The sequence below is a fragment of the Sus scrofa genome, chromosome 18 (genome assembly GCF_054392235.1).
Source record: "Sus scrofa isolate SSC_HxYL_T2T_F1_AM1 chromosome 18, Sscrofa_HxYL_maternal_Yorkshire_Landrace_v2.0, whole genome shotgun sequence".
Taxonomy (NCBI): domain Eukaryota; kingdom Metazoa; phylum Chordata; class Mammalia; order Artiodactyla; family Suidae; genus Sus; species Sus scrofa.
In genome coordinates this window covers 38,211,452-38,234,964 of record NC_139400.1, presented here as the reverse complement: position 1 = coordinate 38,234,964, position 23,513 = coordinate 38,211,452, and the positions used below count along the sequence as shown (strand labels likewise).

The window sequence follows — 23,513 nt, the reverse complement described above, 5'->3', positions numbered from 1 at the left end:
CCAGATGGACAAAAATTATTATTGTAATTAAGAAAATACATATTTTTCTACACACTCCCCTTAGCTTAGAACCTAAAAATCACACAAAATTCTGCCATCTCTTCTCCACTGTTTGAATGAAATACTTCCAATGTTATTCAGTTTAGACACATGTATAGTACATTACATAAATGTACTATACATGCTGAGTTTTCTCCTTCCTGTTTATTAATTTATATATGTATTTCCATTTTAATAAATAAAATATCCATATTATTTCTAGTGGAGGCCCAGTTTTACACTGTTTATAAGAACTATTTTCTGTTTATGTTGTATTTAACCTTAAAGGAGGTATTTGTTATTTGTTTTCTTTTCATTTAATGAAAAAATTAGGATACTTAGTTATATGTACTTTATATAAACAATTTTATAAAATAGCCAAGTGTATAGAAAAATAACAAAAGAAAATACATCAATACTGTAGTAGAATTTTGTTTTCTGGAGAAATTATGTGATTTCTTATCCATTTAAAAGTTGTTTTTAAAGCTTCATTTTTAATGATTAATAGACACATGTCTGTGCACATGTCTACATAGTTGAGTCTAAAATTAGGACAGAATGAAGAATCTACAACCAAAGTGAGATTACTAAATCAAACAAAATGGTTATCCATATCTAACTAAATACATTCATCTGTTGTTGAAGATGAGCTGAGAAACAAAATGCTTAGATCTATACTGTGTTCACAAGTGGTTTCTTTTTTAATCACTTTTTCCATAGAGCAGATTCATGTGAAACTCATGGTAGTGTTGTTACACCAAAAGGCATAGTGCTCAGTCTTCTGCAGATCTTATCACACCATCTTCTTGCTGTAACTTATCTCCATTTTAGTTCTTTGGAGGTAGGTTACAGTCTATCTCCATTGACTATTAAGAGTATGAAAAAACATATTTTTATTTAATTTCCTCTCTTACTTCCCAACCAAAATCTTTTTTTCTATTTTTAAAAATTAATACCATGATGTATTTTTGTAGTTATTTTAGTCATCACAGTGATATTTTGATTTCCTTTATATGTTATAAGGGATGGATAGGGTGCTAATACACGACCAAAATAACCTGCATTCATTACATAGAAATCAAACGTAGAAAAATAATAATATAGAAAACGTAATGTTTGTTTTGCAGATGTTCGGTTACTGCTTAATAATGATAATCTTCTCAGGGAAGGAGCAGCCCAGTAAGTATTATATATTATATTAACATAACTAAGTGACATAGGAAAAAAATATTTTAAAAGTGATTTTTAAGCACTAATCCATGAAACAGATATTTGCACATCAAGTTCAAATATATATATATATATAAGATACATTACCCAGTAATATATATAAGATATATGTAAGATATATTACTGTGTCAAAAGATATTTTTGATCACCAAGGGTATAGGGATACAGTTATAACATAAGATTCTCTATTCATCATTTGTATGTTTGGCATGGCTTATGTACTCAGTACTTATATTTTGACATTTGCAAAGTTGGATAAAATTATTTTAGAAACTTTGATTTTTGAAATTGATACTTTAAATTTTATACAGGTTTTTACTTTCTGTTAAATGTTTGATCCTAGTAGATTTTTGAGAAGAATAGGTATGCCTTAATCACTTTGCTGTACACCTGAATCATTGTAAATCAACTACGCTTCAATTAAAAAATAGATTTTTGAGAGTTAGGAGCTTATTTTATTCAGCCCAAAATACCTAATATAAGAATTCCTACTGTGGTGCAGTAGGTTAAGAATCTAACTGCAGTGGCTTGGGTTGCTGCCGATGCATGGGTTCGACCTCTGGCCCGGTGCAGTGGTTATAGGATCTGGTGCTGCTCCACCTGCAGATGGTCATAGCTTCATCTCAGATTCAGTCCCTGGCCTGGGAACTTCCATATGCTGTAGGTGCAGCCATAAAAATTAAAAACAAACAAACAAGAAACCTAACATAGAGGAGTTGCCTGCTGGTCCAGTGGTTAGAAATCAGCACTTTCACCGCCGTGCCCCACTTTTTTTTTTTTTGTCTTTTCAGGGATGTACCCACAGCATTTGGAGTTCCCAGGATAGAGGTCCATTTGGAGCTGTAGCCTCTGGCATATGCCAGAGGCTGTGGCCCACTTTTGATACCTACTCTGGGAACTGAGATCCCATGTCAAGCCATTGCACACGTCAGCCAAAAACAAAAAACAAACAAAAAAATCACCTAACATAATATCTGATCCATATTTACTTAATAAATATTTACTAGATTTATGAGTAATTCAAAGAACTAGACAGTTCTAAATCCTAGTACATCATCTTTGGACCAGTAATCACAATTATGACTTGCCACAACTATCTTAAGATTTTAGGGAAATAATTGGTTCTCTTTCCCATTTCCACCTCCCTAAATAAGGTCTTGGGACCCATATTTCAGGCTAACTCCATTACTCATGTGAAAATGATGAAATTAAACAGATTTTTAGGTGCCTTACAAAGAGTGTTAAGTATCCATCCTGTCACCTACTTTCATCTAGGTATATGCTACTTAATATTTGAAATCCTGACTAATGGAAGAAATTTGCTCTAATTCTATTTTTGTAATGTTTGAAGGCTTTATTAAATAAATTTGTTCTTTACAGTTAATCCTAATGAAGGTAGAGGTTCAGTAGACTTCTGCACATTTCTTTTTTTTCCTTTCTAGCTTTTTAAGGACGTACCTGTGGCCTGTGAAAGTCCCTGGCTAGGGATTGCATCGGAGCTGTAGCTGCTGGCCTATGCCACACCCACAGCAATGCCACTTCTGCGCATTTCTGATTTAAATTCCTAATTTTCCCATTAAAAAAATTGAAGTATAGTTGATATATAATATTATAGAAGTTACAAGTGTATGACATAGTGATTCACAATTCTTGAAAGTTATATTGCATTAATAGTTACTACAAAATACTGGCTATCTATATTCCTTGTGTTGTGCTCTAAATCCTTGCAGCTTATTTATTTTATACATAATAGTTGTACCTCTTAATCCTCTACACATACTTCACCCCTCCGCCCTTCCCTGCCCTTCACTCTCCCCAGTAGTAACCACTAGTTTATTCTCTATATCTGTGAATCTGATTCTTTTTATCTTTCTCTGTTTGATTTATCTCACTTAGCATGATACTCTCCAAGTTCAACTATGTTGTTACAAATGGCAAATTTTCATTATTTTTTATGGCTGAGTAGTATTCCACTGGTATATATACCACATCTTCTTTATCTATTCACCTATGATGGGCATTTAGGTTGCTTCCCTGTCTTCACAATTTACATTTAAGTTACAATTTTACCTATTTCATATTTATTGTCTCCTTTCAGATTTCCTATTTTTTCCTCCCACTCCAAATTATAGATGGATGGAGTTTGATATGAGTAGTAAAGGGCCCAGGACCCAGTTGTTATCTAAATTTATTATTCAAATATGTGTTTTACTGGAAAGTAAATCCTCAATTTGAAATTATTTAGAATACTTTAAAAAAAATCTCAAATATACTTTTAAGATAAATTCATTAATCGGTTAGTAACTGCCTGGCTATGTTGAGGCTATTCCTAAGAAAATTACAATTTTAATGAATTAAGAAAGTCTTCCTTTCCCTCAATGCAATGCTGTATTTACCCTCATCTTTTTTTAACATGCAGTGTCAGGAATTTGACAGCCAGTAATTTAATCCTCCTTTGCTGTTTTTCATTTACTAGTCATTCTCCTGTTAACTCATCAGTAATGCTTGCTCAACCAAATATTCTTTTCTAGAGGAGGTTGAATAGCTATCACCTCAAAATTCAGTGGACATCTTGCCATCCAAAGTAATCTGAAAAGCTTCCAAGGAAATTAGATTTAGAGATGTGTTCCTCAATTTAAAAATTCTCGCTGTCATTCTTATTAAGTGGAAGAAATTTCCCAGGTTATAGATTTAATAAATATAGTGTGATCTTTATATTTTTTTTAGATAAATTTTTTTGCTCTGGGAGTTTTTTTCTACTAATGTATTATGTAATTACATGATATATTATTCTTTATTCATATGACAGTAGAGTGAGGCTTTATTCTTGAATCCATCTCATCACCATTTCCTAGTTCAGACTCTCAGCTATTCTAACATGAACGTTTTCCTAACTGCTATAGCCTGACTGCTTTTTCTGGCTGTAGTTGCTCCACCGCCTAATTGTCATATACATTGCTGCCAAATCAGTCTTCTTTGGAAATAGTTCTTGGTTCTCTTTTTTTAAAAAAGCTTCTTTAATTCTGCTTTGCCTCCCAGATGAAGTAATTTTTCCATCATGCAAGGCCTTTCATTTCAATTCAGTAAATATTACTCAACATCCGCAGTGTGCCAGGCATTGAGCTTGGTGCTTTCTGTGTTGTTGGACCTATCCTATCTTCTCCTCATGTATTTCATTTATCATGGTCCCTCTAATTGAAATATTCTTTTCTTCTCATCCTTTCAATTTCTGCAAGAACAGAGACCCTACCCATTATTTCAAGGCCATTTCAGGTATCACATCCATTATGAAATTACCTCTAATTGTCTTTTCTTCTTACTCTTGTCTCACCAGAATGTAATTTTTAAAAATAAATATTCTCAGTGATGTTTTATTAATCATTTTCCTTCAGTACTTCCTACCTCATGTTATGATTATGTTTATCATATACCCTATTCAGCTGTAAGCCTTTTGATCTAATTACTCTTTGTGTCACCTACTCTGTTTCCTAGTATGTTGTATACTAAATATATTCTTGAATAATTGTGTATGTATCTTATAGGTGGCTAACCTTTACTTTCAGGGTTTTGAAGGAAAAGATTGATTATATTTACTGATAAGATTTTTTTGGCTAAACATTGAAAGCTGGATGTCATTCATCAGTTTTTAAAAAGCTGTATCAGTGTAATATTTATAATTTTCATAAGATCAACAATGGAGAATCACAGTTTTATTTAACCATGTGAACATTAAATATGTAATTTTAAATAATTGTCCTTTTCTTTTTTAGTGCATTTGCACAGTATAACCTGGACCAGTTTACTCCAGTAAAAATTGAAGGTTATGAAGATCAGGTATGTTTCATATAAACACAGCATCTGGCTATTTTTATTTCATTTATAATAGTTAATATATCCTAAAAGAATTGTGAAGTGGTATGTTTAAAGATTTTTTAATCATAGCCACTTGGGGCAAAGTAATTGAAAATATAGTTTCTTTTGCTGAGACCAGTAATTCTATTAGCAAAAAGTCCTTTCTAGAAATATTCAAATGTAATTTTAGGATTTTAGAAGACAGTTCCTTTAAATCTACTTTCTTGTTTTTTGTAGGAAAAAAAATCAATCCTATATTAATCCAAAAATCTAGAATATATATTAGTAAGATTTATGTCATAATTTGGTTGCTCTGGAATTCTACAGTTCTTCATGTGAGTAACTTAGCATCTAGTAATTATTACACCTTTTCTTTCCAAAGTTCAAATTGGAATTGCTAAGCACTGAAAAGCCACAAAAAGTCACTAGCATTCTTATTTTTTATTTTTTGGTTTAAAGTTACTGATATTTGAGCAGTGATTATACTCATATCATGCTTACATGAAGCACGATTTATATAAAACAATATGAAGAAGGAACTGGTAGGTAGCACATAGGAGAGAATAGTAGCAATTAGTTCTCAGTGACTAATTATATCAAAGCTTGCATTTATATTATTCATTCTGTAATATATAGTCTTGTTACAGGGGAAAAAGAGAAACTAGACAGAAGATGACATTTAACTGAAGGGAAAACATAAACATAGGTAGGTAGGTAGATTAATAGGTAGATAGATGGACAGATATATGCATGTGCATATACACACGTGCATATATATATGTATATATATAAAGCTATGTAGTGTTTCATTTTTGAATCTATTTTATTTTTTTGGGAGATTTTTTTTTTCTGTTTGTTTTTTCTATTTAAACCATTAAAAACAATGCTGTATTGGACATCATTGTACCTCTGGGCACATTGACTATTGGGTTTTTTTTTTTTTTGGTCATCTTTTTGCCTTTTCTAGGGCAGCTCCCATGGCATATAGAGGTTCCCAGGGTAGAGGTCTAATTGGAGCTGTAGTTGCTGGCCTACACCAGAGCCACAGCAACATGGGATCTAAGCTATGTCTGCAACCTACACCACAGCTCACGACAACGCCAGATCCTTAACCCACTGATCAAGGCCAGGGCTCAAACCTGAAACCTCATGGTTCCTAGTCGGATTTGTTAACCACTGAGCCACGACAGGAACTCCTGACCACTGTTTTGTTACGGTAAATCCCTAAAAGATTTGCTGGGTCCAGAGAATGCATCTTTTTTAAAATATTGGATAGCTCTCAAATTCATTTTATGTACCTACCATAATTTTAGTAGTTAAACGTAATAAAAAACAAAAAAGCAAAACTACAGTAATCTCACATATGACTATAGATTTTAAAACTTTAAATAGAACTAACAAATAGAATCCAGAACTATATCGAAAGAATAATATGCCAAGACTAAATAGAATTTATTACAGGAATTCAAGAGTAGTTCCATTAAGGCAATGTATTGATCTTATTGCTTAACCAACAAAAAGGAAAACCTTATGATGTATCAATAGACAGGGAAAAGGAATTTGAAGAATCCAGCAGCTAATCCTCATTACAAAACCCCTAAGTAAAACAGGGATAGAAGAAAACTTCTTAAATATTATATAGACTGTTTAACAAAAACCATAGTAAATATCATAAACTGCAGACATTAATTTTAGTTAACATAGTTAGCCAGATATGTTAGCTAATCATCATTATTATTTATCATAAGTGAAAGTATACAAATAAGAGAATGAGAACTCTTTTTTTTTTGGTCTTTTTTTGGCCTTTTCTAGGGCCGCTCCCATGGCATATGGAGATTCTCAGGGTAGGGGTCTAATCAGTGTTGTAGCCACTGGCCTACCCCAGATGCACAGCAACACGGGATCCAAGTCGCGTTTGTGACCTACACCACAGCTCACGGCAACACCAGACCCTTAACCCACTGAGCAAGGCCAGGGATCGAACCCACAACCTCATGGTTCCTAGTTGGATTCATTAACCACTGCGCCATGTCGGGAACTCCAAGAATGAGAACTCTTAAAGGTTTGGAAAAGAAGAGACAAGTCTTAGGTGACATGATTTATATGTTTAGATATAGTGGGAACTTCTCATAAGTTAACCTTCAACCCCCCCAAGAAACCTACTAGACTCTTATTTTAAGTATACAAAATACGTTAACTTCCTGTTTGGTGATAAAGAGTAGGTACTTTACACTAGAAGTGGTTGGAGAGGAAGGATTTTAACTTTAAAAAGAGATACAATTGAACATTAACCTAGGAATAACCTTAATAAGAAATGCAGAAGGTTGTGAAGAAAATGGTGGTTATCTTCTTGAAACACATAAAACAGGATTTGAACAAATTTAAAAGCACAGTGAATTCCATTTTGAGATAGAAAATTAAATTATTTAAAACTAAAATGTGGAGATTCCCTGCTGACTCAGTGGTGTAAGGATTCGGCATTGGGACTGCTGAGGTGTGGGTTTGATCCCTGGCTTGGGAACTTCCACATGCTTCAGGCACAGCCCCCCCCAAAAAAACTAAAGTATTAATTTAATGCAGTTTGATTAAAATCCTGATAGTTCACATGGAAGTTCCCAAGCAAAGGATCAAACCCACATTACAGCAGCAACCCAAGCCACTGCAATGACAGTGTTGGATCCTTAACCCGTTGTACCACAGAACTCCCTGATAGTTTCATGGTTTTGTTTTTTGGCTGCACCTTCAGCATGTGGAATTTCCTAGGCCTGGGATTGAACCTGCACTGCCACAGAGACAACACTGTATCCTTGACCCACCATGCCACAGCAGGAATTCCCCCGAAAGTTTTTTGATTGGTCATATTTTTCATAAATTTTCTGTGAAAAGCATGCTTGAAAAAACACAAGAAAAATGTAAGAACAGTGAGACAGTTGCCTTGCTAGGTTGCAGAAGATGCTTTACAACCAATGTAAAGTCAAATCTGTGTGGGTATTATGTATAGTAGACAAACAGATCAGTAAAGTAGGGTATCAAGCCAGAGTTTAATGCCAAAATATGAAAATTTTTATGTGCGACAAGGTTATCATTTAGACCTGTAATAAAAGATATTAGTGGAGTTCCTGTCGTGGCTCAGTGGTTAATAAACCTGACTGGTATCCATGAGGATGTGGATTCAATCCCTGGCCTTGCTCAGTGGGTTAAGGACCCATGGTATAGGTCGCAGACATGGCTTGGAGCACAGCTCTGATTTGACCGCTAGCCTGGGGACCTTCATACGCCACAGGTGCGGCCCTAAAAAGACAAAAGACAAAATATATATATATATATATATATATATATATATATATATATATATGCGCCACTGGTTTCAAACAACTATGTGTCCATGTAATTAAACCAGTCCTGTGTCTTACACAATATGTAGAAATCAATTTTAGCTGGATTAAAAATTTATTAAGATGACCAGAATTTTCAGAGAAGAGAGTCTATGTATATAATTTAAGGGCAGTGGAAACCCTCTTATATAAGACTGGAAACCTAGAAACCATAAAAGAAAAGATGGACATTTTACTACATATTCATTATTTTAACTGTAGAATAAAACAAATACCTCTTAAAAATTAATAAGCAAAAAAAACAGGTGGAACAATTAAAAGATACTTGCTTACAGAAGAGAAAAATGGCCCACAGACTTGGGGCCTAAAAGCTATTTAGATCTGTCAGAGAAATGTAAATAATGAGATAAATTTTATGCTCATCAGACTGAAAAAAGAATTGTATGCCTTTTGGTGATGATAATGTGAAGGGAAATACCTCATGTATTTGTAGAAATTGAGATTATCATAGCCTTTGGAAAGAAATCTAACTATGTATTAAAATTAAAAATACATAAACCCTTTACCTTCTATCCTCACTGCTAGGGATCTGTTTAAGAGAAATAGAAGCATCCAGTGAAAATAAAAATATTGGTATGTTAGAATAGATGTACAGTCATACTTTGCATTTTAAATTTCTGTCCCTCCCTGCTAAAAGAAAACAGCCTGGAAGTAAAGAGATGGTATATCAGTAGTAGAATAGAAGAATAAAATATGTTACATCCATATCATGGGATATTATGCAGCCATTAAAAAGGATGTTGAGAGGTTGACCAGTTGACTTTGAAGGATTTCTATAAAGTTTTGTTGTTGAAAAAAGCAGATGCAGAAAAATATAAATGGATTTTCATTCCATTCTTATAAAACAGTGACCACAAAAACCTGTGTATGTATACATATATATGTATATATTTATCTGTCCAGGAAAATATGACTGAAAAAAATTTAGGAGGATATGTGTTTGCATAATTTATGTCAAAGGGATGGGGGAGTGTGGACATAGGTATGGAGTCAAAGATTGAGAGACTTGTATGGAAAAGAGGAAGAGGGAAATTTTAAAAAATAAAGCACAGAATGACAAATTCTTGTATGCATAGTTTAAATGCACATAAGAAGTTACTTTTTTTTTGCTTTTTATGGCTATACCCGAGGCATATGGAAGTTCCCAGTCTAGGGATTGAATTGGAGCTATAGCTGCTGGCCTACACCACAGCCACAGCCACATCAGATGCAAGCCACATCTGCAACCTACACCACAGAGCTCATGGCAATGCTGGATCCTTTAACCTACTGAGTGGGGTCAGGGATCAAACCCACGTCCTCATGGATACTAGTCGGGTTCATTTCTGCCAAACCACAACAGGAACTTGCGCATTTTTTAAATTTGGAAGTCAGTTGAAAACAGTGGCCATTGATTAGCTTAATAAAAACAAGCAGCAGGCACTTAATTGTAAATGAGATTGTGGGCCCAGGAGTAATGTAGGACATACTGAAGAGAATGCTCACTGGATTAAAGTCATTCCCTTGTAACCATTCTCACTGAAGTTTACTACCAGTTCCTTCATATTGAAGAACAGAAATCATTCCCAAGACAAACAAGGGAGTTCCCTGATAACTCAGCAGTTGAAGCTGGCTGCTGTGGCTTGAGTCCAGCCCTGGCCCTAGGAACTTCCACATCCTGGGCCGGTGCAGCCAAACAAACAAACAAACAAACCCCCCTTACTCTATTAGGGTATTAGAAGATATAGCTAGATGTTGGACTGGGAGAAAATCAGATCCACTGATCTAAGCTGAATGAGAGTAGCTTCCTTATCTTATAGCCTACTCATTTAAAGTATTATACTTGTGCCATGTAGTTAAGCCATTTGCTTGGAGTAGAATTACTTTATCATTTTAAGGAAAAAGCTTACATAAACTTATATAAATATATATCATTACTTAAATGCTGCTTTTCCCCCCTAAAAATTCATTGCGTTATTGAAGGTATTGATAACAGAACATGGTGACTTGGGAAATGGAAAGTTTTTGGATCCAAAAAACAGAATCTGTTTCAAATTTGATCACTTAAGAAAGGAAGCAACTGATCCAAGACCCTATGAAGCAGAAAATGCAGTTGAATCATGGAGAACTTCAGTAGAAACTGCTCTGCGAGCTTATGTAAAAGAACATTATCCGAATGGAGTCTGCACTGTAAGTCATCCCTTGTGCATCTTTGCTTTGGTCTTATGTAAATATGACAGGGTTTTTGTGATTTCTTGAAATTTATGGTAACTTACAGAACTGAAATTTTATTTTATTTTTTTGATTTTTAGGGCTGTACTCTCAGTATATGGAAGTTCCCAGGCTAGAGGTCAAATTGGAGCTACAGCTGCTGGCCTATGCCACAGCCATAGCAACGCAGGATCCAAGCTCACAACAATGCTGGATCACTGAGCAAGGCCAGGGCTCGAACCCGCATCTTCATTGATGCCAGTTGGGTTTATAACCTGCTCAGCCACAGTGGGAACTACTAGAACTGACATTTTATAATTTAGCATTTCTTGTGTGGGGAAGTAGAGAGTTCTAAGAATGTTTACTTTTTTTTTTTAAGAAACTTTAAATAGTAAATATATTATTATAGCCAAAAATGGGGAAATCAATATAAGTACATTGGTTAGAGAAGCATGATCTGATGAGATGTGATGAGATTCTTTAATCTCATATTCAAGATTCATTTTCATAAGTTTACATCAGACTTCTTTTCATTAAATTACAAGATCTTAGAACAAATAAAATTATTTGGAAATGGAATCTTGTCAAATTTCTTAAGTTTTTAAATGTGGTTCTTTCATAGGTTTATATTCAGGATAAAATACGATATAAAGTAGGAGTACTTTTTTTTCTTTCATAAGATTATTTGTACCTAGAAATGCTTTTTAATCCCCCCACATTTGTGCTTCTGTGATCTTCTTAGCTAGTGATCTTTTGAAATGCAAATCAGATCATAAAATCCCCTGCTTGAAATCCTTCAAAGATTTTGCATTGCGCTTGGCTTAGAGTCCAGGCCTTTGAACACAGCTTTCAAGGCTCTGTGAACCTGGCCTTTGCCTACCTCTCCAACCTTAGGTGACCATACGTCTTGGTTTATACTTGCTGTTTCAGTATAATTATTATTATTTCCAGTAGCCACTCTATTTCACTATCAGAAGATTCCTGGTTAGGACAGAAATTCATATGGTCCCCTTAAGTATCTCGCTCTAATAATTATTTGCAAAGTATGCAGCAAAACCTAAAATACCTTGCAGGTTCTTTGAATTAGAACCATGTTGATTAGGATTATTTTGGAAGGAGTAACTCAAGATTAAGGTGGTAAGGTTAAATTCAAAACCCCTTGCTTGTTCCTGGGAGATTGAAAGTCACAAAATATTCATTACTTTAAAGCAGCATGCAAGAGGTGAAATAATATCATCATACCATGATAGGCATTCTCTTAACCTTCTTAGTTATAACAAATTAACTTTCTCACCTCTGTCTCAGTATTTTTTTTATTTTAAATAAAGTAAAAGAGAGACAGCAACCTCTGAGATTGTTGGATATTTATGAATATTTGAGAGTACAGTTAATTTTTTCAGTAAGTTGTACTTCATTAATTGTGAGCTTTTTTTATGATTCACTAAGGATCTGTAATTAGGTATACATATTTAAGTACTTATTTTTCTAGTTACTATGTTGGAATGATGACCTGCTTTGTTTTTTGTTTTTTGGGTTGTTTTTTTTTTTTTTTTAATATGTTCTTGCCAAAATGCTATACAATTTTCAGTATTTTATAGATGTTTAATGTTGAATATTCTTGTGGCCTTAAATTGACTCTTGTATTTATTTTCCTTGCCAATAAGGTATATGGTAAAAAAATAGATGGGCAGCAAACCATTATTGCATGCATAGAAAGCCATCAGTTTCAAGCAAAAAACTTTTGGTAAGTTGAAATTTCATGTATTGGGGAATTTTGACATTGCTTAGATTCTTTGTAGTTCTCGCTTTATTGATTGGGCCTATACATCGTTTGTGTATAATTGACTAAAAACAACATAATATAAAACTTTAGCCTTTTGAAATAAGAAAGGTGTCTGTTCCATTATTATTCTAATCATTTAAAAGTAGCAGTAAATCCATTGAAGAAAACGTGGGAGAGCATGGAGTGTTTTTAAACTAGCAAGCAGCATCCTAAGGGAACATGTGTGCCTGTGAACAGACCAGTTGGCAGGCCCATATGTTAACTCTGAGAAGGGGTTGTTCCTAAGTGAGACTTACATGGGGGAGAAGGACAGAGGGTTTTATAAAGTGAAGAATGATCAGTTTTCTGTGTGTGAACTTGGTGACTCTGAAATAGATATATTCTTTTGGATTGCTTTGTGCTTGGTTGGCCAGTGTGAGGAAGTAATGACATGTTTTGTACAGGGAGGCAAATTACAACCATGCCTTATAATTTTTGTACAAATTATTTGATCATCCGTTATAAAAGTCCAGCCACCCCAAAGTACTGATTTGCACTCTTAATCTTGAACCTTTAGTAGGTTGTTGGGCCTTTTTATTCCTAGGCAAGATTATTTCTGGGATATCTTCTGTTAAAAAATTCTGAAGCTCTCCAAGACTTTATAAGTTAAGAATTGAATGAAATCTTTACTTTTATCCTCCTTTTTGGATAGTACATGCTAAGGCCATCAGAGTAAGTATGGTCATGATATTTACCTTTTAGTTTTATTAGTCTTTAATGTGTTAGCCAAGTTGGTTGTGCTCTTAAGGATTAAGTAACAAGTATTAGTAACCCTTATGGACTAGTTTAGCCTGTGGCCCAAGGTTGCCCCACCACTTAACCACCTCAGAAATAAATGCAAGGTTACAAGGACATTTGGAGGAATAAAGATCCATTATTACTGAAGAAAAATCAATTCTATTTGTAAATATATACCTCAATGACAAGGTGCAGTTTCCCTGTTGTACTAAGTTACTTGTATGAACTTAATATAAATGTAGTTTCTCCATTTTAGGCCTAAAAACCTGTAGCATTAATTTACCAGTATTCTAATAAATAAATCTACACAAAATTGCTATTAATTTATGCTGTCTCTGCCAGGATGCAGATAATAAAATCTTGTTGAGACTGAACTCATTACTAAGTTTTAGCTTAAAGCGTATTGCGAGATAGAGTAAATTTACTAGTTTTCAGAAATACAGTTTGAGTGTTAGCATAAATAAAATGAAACTGATGTTCTTGAGTTTTCTAGTCTCTCATTATTTCACTTTACGTATCTGAATTTTTTCTCCTCAGGCTACCACAATGAACCTTTTATCATTGAAGCTAAAATCACTTCCATTTTTTGGAAAAGATAATTTTCTTTTACATTCCAAAGTGCTAGGCATCACATTATCACAGTAACCTCAGTAAAATTGAAGTATTTTGGTATAAAAAAAATTATTTTGGTTTACCTCAAAAACAGAATAAAAATCAGAAGATACTAATCATGGACATTTCTTAGATTTCACTAGGGACATTCTCTTCTTGGTCTCTACTATTTCCCCCACATCTAGCCATATTGGGGGCTTAGTAAATATTTGTTGAATAAATATACATTTGTCATTAAAGCATTAATAGAAGAGAGGGAAAGAATGTAACTAAAGGCTAGGACCTTCTAATGGTTTACTCCACTATCTGACCAGTGCCCTTTACTGTTACTGTAAGTAACACCTTAGGAAGGCATTGCTATAAATAGTTCTCAAATTGGTACCATTACTTTATATAGAATTCCTTTTTTTTCCTTTTCACAGTCATTGGTGATATGTGCATATTGTCATTATAAATCGGAAGTGTGTGTGCTTGGAACTCATTAGTGCTTGGATACTAATACCTAAATAAAGGAAATAACTCCTTTTGGAATCATGAAATAAAAATGAGTAGATCTAAGGTTTTTTTTCCAACCAAACTTCAGTGGATAATTTGGGATGAGTCATTCAAAATCAAAACATGTTATAAAATTTTCTTTTCTTTCATAGAACATATACATTGTTCTAATAATAGTACTTTTCAAATGATAGGTGTTAACTTTAGGTATGAGAATGCTGTCATTCAGCAGGTTTTAATGATTGGGCAGACTGCAAAAATTTTGAAGGGAACCCAAAAATAATTTTATAGTAAAGCCAATATAGTGACCTGTTAGCTCTGTGACTAAATCTTCAGAAATATACATGGTTAAAAAAATAGTCAAGTATAAGTTTACACATCAGAATATGTCTTTAGCATGCAAAGAGCAAATAAAGATTGAAAGCAAAGGAGTTGCTATGAAAAGACTGTCAGAAAAAAGTAGGATAATATTCATTATCTGGGAGACAAAAATAACATACCTGTTGCTTATTTATAATGTCACAGTTTCCTACCATGAACCTGTATCAGTCTTTTTAAATTTTTTCTTTTTTGGCCACCTCATGGCATGTGAAGTTCCTGCGCCAGGGATCGAATCCAAACTGGAGCTCTAACCTATACCACAAGTGTGGCAATGCCTTTAACCCACTTTAACCCACTGAGCTGGACTGGGGATTGAACTCATCACCCTGCCTCTACAGAGACACCATCAATCCCATTACAGCACAATGGGAACTTAATCTGTATTAATCATTTGGGGGTCTAGGAAGAGGATGTGTGTTCCTTTTATGTAGAAACTTTAAACCTAAAATTGGAAGACAGGAAAAAAAAAAACCAAAAAACTTGATGTTTATAACCCTTTATAGCCTTTCTTTTTCTAGATATCAAAATCTTCTTAAGAATGTTGTAATAGGAATTCCTGTTATGGCTCAGTGGGTTAATGACATGATGTTGTCTCTGTGAAGATGTGGGTTCTATCCCTGGCCTCATTCAATGGGTTAAGGATCCAGTGTTGTCGAAAGTTGTGGCATAGGTCGCAGATGCAGCTTGGATCCCTTGTTGATGTGTCTGTGACGTAGGCCCCAGCTGCAGCTCCAATTCGACCATTGGCCTGGGAACTTCCATATGCTGCAGGTGTGGCAGTAAAAAGAAGGAAAAAAAAAGAGTGTTATCTTACTATCCATTCTTTTAAAACTACTTGCTACTTTGTGTCGCTCAAGTAGATGGTACGCTGAATTGACTGTACTTGTATAAATCCTTTATAATCTGAGTTTTATTTATTCAGTTTTTCCTTCAAGTATAAGTGAAAAAAATTGATTTAGTTTTGAACTGTTATTTTAAACCTTAACTTGAGAATTCTGAAGTTGCCTTTGTTACGTAGGTCCGTTTTTACCAATAGGTGAAAATTACGGTAAGTGTAGCTCTTAACTAAACTTAAATCTGTTGATTCTTTTAACTATTTCAGTAACTCCAAAAATGAATGTCATGAGAGTTCCCTGGTAGTCTAGTGGTTAGGACTCAGTGTTTTCACTACTGCAGCCTGGGTTTGGTTCCTCCTGGTCTGAGAGGAACTGAGATCCTACATCAAGCTGCTGCACGTTGCAGCCAAAAAAAGAATGTCTAGCATCCATCCCCCACACTCTGTCATAACTGTAGCATTAAATTTAAACCTAGAATTTCAGATTATTTCCCATGCCTTATTTACAGCTGCTGTTTTTATTTTTAAGGAATGGTCGTTGGAGGTCAGAGTGGAAGTTTACAATCACTCCTTCAACCACTCAGGTGGTTGGCATCTTGAAAATTCAGGTAAGGAAAAAAATTTGTTTGCTGATCTCTAAATGATTCTAAGTAGAGAAACTAGTTCATAGGTTTACATTTTCATAGTACACAGTAAACATTTCTTTTCCAGATCTTTGTTTTGAGATAATGGGAAACATAAGTCGTGCTGATTTCATCCTTTAAATAACCTTGCAGTTCATTTCCCTAGTCATCAGAAATCTTCCAGGATAGCTGACAGATTCTAAAAACACAGCTGACATCAGATGCTACCATTTGATCTGCTCTTCATACAATTTGTTCATCCAAGCATCTTCTGAGTTTGAGTTGTGCTCTTCTGTCTTTTGAATTGGGTGGGGGGGGAGTTGAGTGAAATACAGTATTAATATGTGTGTGTATAGATCTGTAAGTATATTTGTGTGTTAATACATATGCTATTACATATATCATAAATATCTTCTGTGCTCATATTTGGCCTCTTATATGAAACCCACTGAAATTGAATTATTTGACTCATTGTGAGCTCAAATTTATATAGAAGAAAATTTATAACTAAGAGGATTTGAATATAAATATTAATAAATAAGCAAAAGAAAAATAGCCAATCTTTTTGTCTTGGTTCACTTATTTATTCAGTACATTTGTTGCTCAACTATCATGAAAGGTATTGTGCTAAGAGTCATAAAATAGATGAATCAGATGTTGCTGCTTTATCATCTGACTCCATTATATTTATTTCTAGTCTTATAGCCTATTACTTTCCTGTCTTGGTGTGCCTGTCCCTTAAGGGCTAGCGAATAGAGGTTATGATCATGGATTCTGAAACCTGACTGCCTGAGTTTGAATCCCAGCTCTGCTGGTTTTTAGTTGTGTGACATCAGGAAGTCATTTAAGCTCATTTTGTTTCTTTCCTCATTAGTTAAAAAAAAGAAAAGAACAATAATGAAACAGCTAATATGATTGCTTGAAGATAATGTGGGCAAAATGATGAAAACAGAGCCAGACATAAAGGGCTTAATGAGTGGTAGCCACTGTTGACACCATTTTTTCCTTTAGTTAGGCCTCAGTAGCTCTCAGTAGCTCTCTTCTATCTTTAGTATTAACATGATGCCTAGCATATAATGGTTACTTTATTTTGTTGAATTGTTGGACCCTTTGCCATCTCCTAATCCATTTTCACTTTGCCATCAAGAAAGATGATTTTTTAAAATTTGAATCTGGACATATTCCTTGCCACTTGTGGCCATTTTAGTGGTACACTCACCTAGTAGTTAGTCCGGACATATTTGTATGGCACACAGGGCCTAACGTTGACTTGTCCACTACCTGTATATTTCGTTAGCCACTCCTCTTCCTACCCAACCTCACACACTTTCCACCTCTAAGTACCTGCAGGCCTTTGTAAAGTATACTCTTTCTCTAAGATCAGTTTTCTCATCTTCCCTAGTTTTAGTTGTTATCACATTCTTTTACTAAACTCAGTTAGTGTTGCCTCTCTGAGTCGCAGGGTCTAGAGTATTTGCTGATGTACTTTGTACGTACCTCTTACTCTGCTATGTTGAAATATGAGATCAGGAACTATCATTTAAAAGGCTTTGTATCTCTAGAACCTTCTGTAGTAGCAGACATATATAGTAATCACCCAATGTTTATTGAGTAAATTCATGTCTTTGAACTTAAGAAATTAAACGGTTAGTAGACCTACACCCACAAAAAAATGTGGTGCTGGGAAGAATATTCTGAATTTGATTTTGGAAATCTTGGGTTTGGATTACCAGTAAAATGTCTACAAAGTAAAAATGTCCAGCAATTGGACTTGCCTCAGGAACTACTACCTAAGTCCTCATTAGACTGAGAGAAGGAAGAGGCTTGCTGGAGTTTAAAAGGTCAGGAGCTGAGCAGAAAAGTCCAGGTTAGAGCTGAAATTGGTAGCCATCTGTATTGACGTGATTATTGAATCCATAAGGATCTTGATAATTCCTGTAATATGACTTCTGTAATTTCTTTTTCTAATAGGTTCATTATTATGAAGATGGTAATGTTCAGCTAGTGAGTCATAAAGATATACAAGATTCCCTAACAGTGTCTGTAAGTAATTGATTACAAAATTAAATTAATGAACCTGATACTTTATAAAACCAGAACAACTTTGGAATTACCTTTTAAGTAGTCTTTCTGCTTCAAATTAAAGTGTTTTCAAATAGATTAAAGATGGTAAGTAATTGGAAATTGGTACCTAACTTTTTTTAGAGCTTTATTTAAGAAATTTAATTCATATACCATTCAACTCAGCCTTTTGAGGTGTAAAAAAATTTTTTTTGTATATTAACAGGATTGTACATACAACAGTCACCACAATCTAATTTAAAATGTTTTCATTCTCTAAAAACCCTGTACCCATTAGCAGTCACTCTGCATTCCCTCCACCAGTCCTTCCCTCAAAAACCCCTCTCAGCCCTAGGCAACCATGAATCTACTTTCTGACTCTGGATTTTTCTGTTTTGGACGGTTTAAATAAATGGAATCCTACAATATGTGACTTTTTCGTGACAAGCTTTTTTCACTTAGCATAGTATTTTCATGGTTCATCCATGTTGGAGCATGTATCAATACTTTATTCCTTTTTATTGCCAAGTAATAACCATATACTACATTCTATTTGTGTATTTATCAGTTAATGGACATTTGTGTTGTTTTCTGCTTTATGCTCCTATGAACCTTCATGTACTATTTTTTGTGTAGACATCGTTTTAATTTCTCTTTGATATATCCATAGCAGTGGCATTGCTAGGTTGTATGATAGTTCTGTGTTAAACATTTTGAAGAACTGCCAGACTGCTTCCAAAGTGGCTGCACTGTTTTACATTCCCATCAGTTGTATATGAGGGTTGTAGTTTCTTCACAGCCTCACCAAAACGTCTATCTCCCTTTTTTTATTATAGCCATACTAGTTGGTATTAAGTGGTATCTTATTGTGGTTTTCATTTATATTTTCCTGATGTCGAATGAGCATCTTTTTTTGTGTTTATTGGTCATTTGAATATCTTCTTCAGAAAAATGTCTTTCCATAGAGTTCCCGTCATGGCTCAGTGGTAACAAACCCGACTAGTGGTAACAAACCTGACTAGTAACCATGAGGATGTGGGTTCGATTCCTGGCCTTGCTTGTGGGCTGAGGATCCTGCATTGCCATGAGCTGTAGTGTAGGTCACAGGTGCGTCTTGGGTCTGGTGTTGCTGTGGCTATGGCGTGGGCCAGCAGCTACAGATCTCATTTGACCCCTAGCCTGGGAACTTCCATATGCTGCAGGTACAGCCCTATAAATGTCTTTTCATATCCTTTATTGATTTCTTAATAGGTTATTTGTGTTTTTATATAATGTTATTGTAATTGTTGTTTATATGTTCTGAATACAGTTTCTATATCAGATATATAATTTGCAAATATTTTCTGCCATTCTGTATGTCTTTTCACTTTCTTGGTAGTATCATGTGCAGAACAAAAAATTTCAGTTTTGATGTATCCAATTTATTTTTTCTTACTTGGGCTTTTGGAATATTAATAGAAACCATTTCCTGACCCAAGATCATAAAAATACACTCTAGTGTTTTCTTCTAAGAATTTTATAATTCTAGCACTTAAATTTAGGTCTTTTATCTTGTACTTAACTTTTAGACCTTACTGTATGTTTTTCTATATTTGGATTATGATTTAATGATGTTTTTCTAAGTTCAGCTTTCAAATTCAAGAAATTTTGGACTTGGTTTTATTTCTCTGCAGAGATCTTTCACATAGCATTTTCATTGCATATGCAACTATTTCTTTGTGGAATTTTTTTTGCCCCAAGGGTATTAATAATACAACATGGGAGTTCCCGTTGTGGCTCAGTGGTTAATGAATCCGACTAGGAACCATGGGTTGCAGGTTCGATCCCTGCCCTTGCTCAGTGGGTTGAGGGTCCAGTGATGCCGTGAGCTGTGGTGTAGGTCGCAGACGCGGCTCGGATCCCACGTTGTTGTGGCTCTGGCGTAGGCCAGCGGCTACAGCTCTGATTCGACCCCTAGCCTGGGAACCTCCATATGCCGCGGGAGCAGCCCTAGAAAAGGCAAAAAGACAAAAAAATAATAATAATAAAAAAATAATACAACATGTTTACAGTGATATTTCTGGTAAATAGTTGTGTTATATACCTAAAAGCACTAGTATATTATAAATACCAACTGCTAATATTCAAAATTAGCTAACATAAATTTTTTAAAAGTTTATTTTCAATTTAAGAAAGCATTTGATTTATATTAAAAAAAACTAGTATGAATGTGTTAGGCCACATGCTACATGAAAATAAAACTAGTTTTTTTTTAATTTTCTTTTCCTTTTCTTTTTTCTTTTTGTTTTGGTTTTTTCCAGTTTTTCATTAGAACTTAGATGATTTCTTCTTTCTTGCTAAGCGGTACCCTTCTTGTAAAATTTGCCACTAACGATAGTTACTAATGTCTGGTTTTCCATGAGACACTGAATTCAATTTAGTTCTATATCATGAATATATATATATATATATATATGTAATATTATTTGTATATCTATGGTACTTGGTACTGTCTTCTTTGAGGAGTTCGAAATTGAGTAAAATTTCTCCCTAAGAAAGATTTGTCTACAAAATTATAGACTGTGGAGTTGTGAGATAATGGTCACAGTAATTAAACTTGACTAATATGCCAATTTGGGTTGAACATTTTAGGAAGTACCTTTCCAGTTTATCTTAGAGGATTTTTTTTCTTTTCTTTCTTTTTTTTTTTTTTTTAGAGGACTGCATTAGTGACATATGGATGTTCCCAGACTATGGGTTGACTAGAACTGCAGTTGCTAGCCTATACCACAGCCACAGCGACATGGGAGCTGAGCAGCATCTACAACCTACACTCAAGGTCACAGCAGCACTAGATCCTTAACCCACTCAGGAAGGCCAGGAAACGAACCTGAGTCCTCAGGGATACCATTCGGGTTTGTTATTGCTGAGCCATGACAAGAACTCCTATCTTAGAGGATTTTCACTGCTATTGTATTGGTTTTGGACAGAGAAAAAATACACCTGTTATATAAATATAAACATATGTAAATGTATATAAATAATATGTAAAGCCTCAGTTTCCATTAACTTTTGCTCTTAGGAAAAAAGCAAAGAGATGCATTATATTAGAATGTTAATTATTTTTTCCGGAAAATATTTAAACACTTAAAATTCACCTCAAATTCTAAAATATACTTTTTGTCATTGGTAATATTTTTTAAATGTATTATTGTTGTGGTAAATATGTTTCAATAAATATTTAGCAGTGTAGCCATTCATTAGAAATCTATGACTAACTTCTTACCTATAAAAATAACCTATTGTAATGCTTGTTAAATGTTATGATTGAAATTTTCATCAATGTATGTTATTAAGATTTCCTTAACCAGTAAAACACTGAGACCATGCTTATTCTGTAGAGTTTTAAAACATTTTTACCTAGTTTCCTCTTGAATTTAGAATAATTGATCTTAAAGTATTTTCCCTTTGTCATAATTTCCCATCTGTGTTCTCTATTAAATTGTAACAAATCATTAACCGTACATATAGTGACATACCTATTTTAACATAATAATGATATAGTTTTTAAATTACTATTTTATTTACTTTTGGTTTTGTTTTTCATTCAGAATGAGGTGCAAACAGCAAAAGAATTTATAAAGATTGTAGAGGCTGCAGAAAATGAATATCAGGTATGATTTTAAAAGATAATATATATTATCTATATTTGCTTATAAGTAATGGCACTGCAATTTTAATTTCAGTCATAAGCCTAGATTTTTTTCATTGTTTCACTGTAATAAAATACAATCTTTTTGTGTGTTTTTGTTGTTTTTATTCAAGGGTAAACCTGTGAAAGTGTAGTTAAAACTCAGTTTTAGCTAACTATAATTTCTGAGTATTGATCAAAATAGGCCAAGATTTTAAATCTAAATTTAAATTTTATTTTGTTTCTAATTGGAAATTTTAATTTAGGAGGTGTTTCTCAAAGCATTTGGATTATGTGTGATCTGCTTAGATCATATTTGATTTTGTACTTGCTTTTTACATTCTTTATGAGCTTCTAAACTGCACTCTTGAATTTAAGCATTTAATTTGTGGGTTGGACACGTTTCTACTCTTTGCAAACAGTAATTTGTAAAATTGTTCTGAGAGAAATAGTTAAATAGATCCAAAATGATGACACACAGCTAATAAATTTAATTTGTAATTTAATTTTATTTAGTTATTCAAAATGATTATAAGCTTTTTCTTTTAGATGCTTTTAAACAGCTTTTAAAACCACATTAAGGTTTTTATTTGACTTTTTAAAAGCAGTGAAACAGGCTGCCTAAATAAAGATTTTTCCTAAAACATCTATGTGTTTTTATAAATTGTTTTGTTCCTTTTATTTCTTTAAACTTGTAACTACTGTTTTTCATAGACTGCCATCAGTGAGAATTATCAGACAATGTCGGACACTACTTTCAAAGCCTTACGTCGACAGTTGCCAGTTACACGCACTAAGATTGATTGGAACAAGATCCTTAGCTACAAGATTGGCAAAGAGATGCAGAATGCATAAGATCAACATTGCATGACCGGATCATTTTAGTGTCTTTGCGTTTTAAAAAAAAAAAAATCATTGCAGAAGTATTCAGAACTGTCAAGCTACCCAGTCAGATGGGCTGTTGCCATTTAAAAATCACTGTAATTAATTAGTTTGGTTAGAGCACAAAGCTTAGCTAATCAACCATTATTTTTTATTTCTTTTCTTCAAAGAAAACTGAAATTCATTTTAGTTTAAATCTTTTACTTTCTGTTATGCCTTTCTTTCTTACAATGAAGAGATGATTCCTCTAGTTTAATGTCAAAAGTTTTTGAAGTGTTTCAAAAATATTTTACTTACCATAACCCTGAAATTGTTGTCTTCAGTTTATGAAGTGGGTAATTTTTGATATTTGCCCAGTTCTTTTTAATGAGGTCAATAATGGACATTCTAGTTTAAGGTGGTTGATGGATTTAGCCATATATGCTGCTAAAGAAATTGTCTACCTTTTTCCCCTCACCTCTTTGATTTATGTAAGATTGAGATTAGAGGGAAAGCGTTTTATATATCAATTGTGTTTAAACCTTTCAGGAAGGTTATTTAGCTAGCTTAGTGGATAACTAAACTTTTTTTAAACAAGGCCAAGGTCTAATGCTGTTTTGAGATTTCTGAATTAAATGAAAATACTTATTTCAGAAATGCATTTAATGCTTTTTTTCTTGTGACAGTTATGCAAATTAGCTTGAATTCC

The 23,513-nt window shown here is 33.9% G+C and overlaps 1 protein-coding gene across 1 annotated transcript in view; it reads left to right on the top strand.

Moving 5' to 3' along the window:
* CAPZA2 (capping actin protein of muscle Z-line subunit alpha 2) overlaps positions 1-22,798 on the top strand; it is a 48,676-nt gene extending 25,878 nt beyond the window's left edge. The window contains 8 exon segments of the mRNA NM_001097455.1: positions 1,167-1,218; positions 5,040-5,103; positions 10,479-10,685; positions 12,371-12,450; positions 16,119-16,197; positions 18,184-18,255; positions 21,864-21,926; positions 22,658-22,798. Coding sequence (NP_001090924.1) covers positions 1,167-1,218; positions 5,040-5,103; positions 10,479-10,685; positions 12,371-12,450; positions 16,119-16,197; positions 18,184-18,255; positions 21,864-21,926; positions 22,658-22,798 — 758 coding nt within the window.
* Positions 22,799-23,513: the final 715 nt, after the last annotated feature.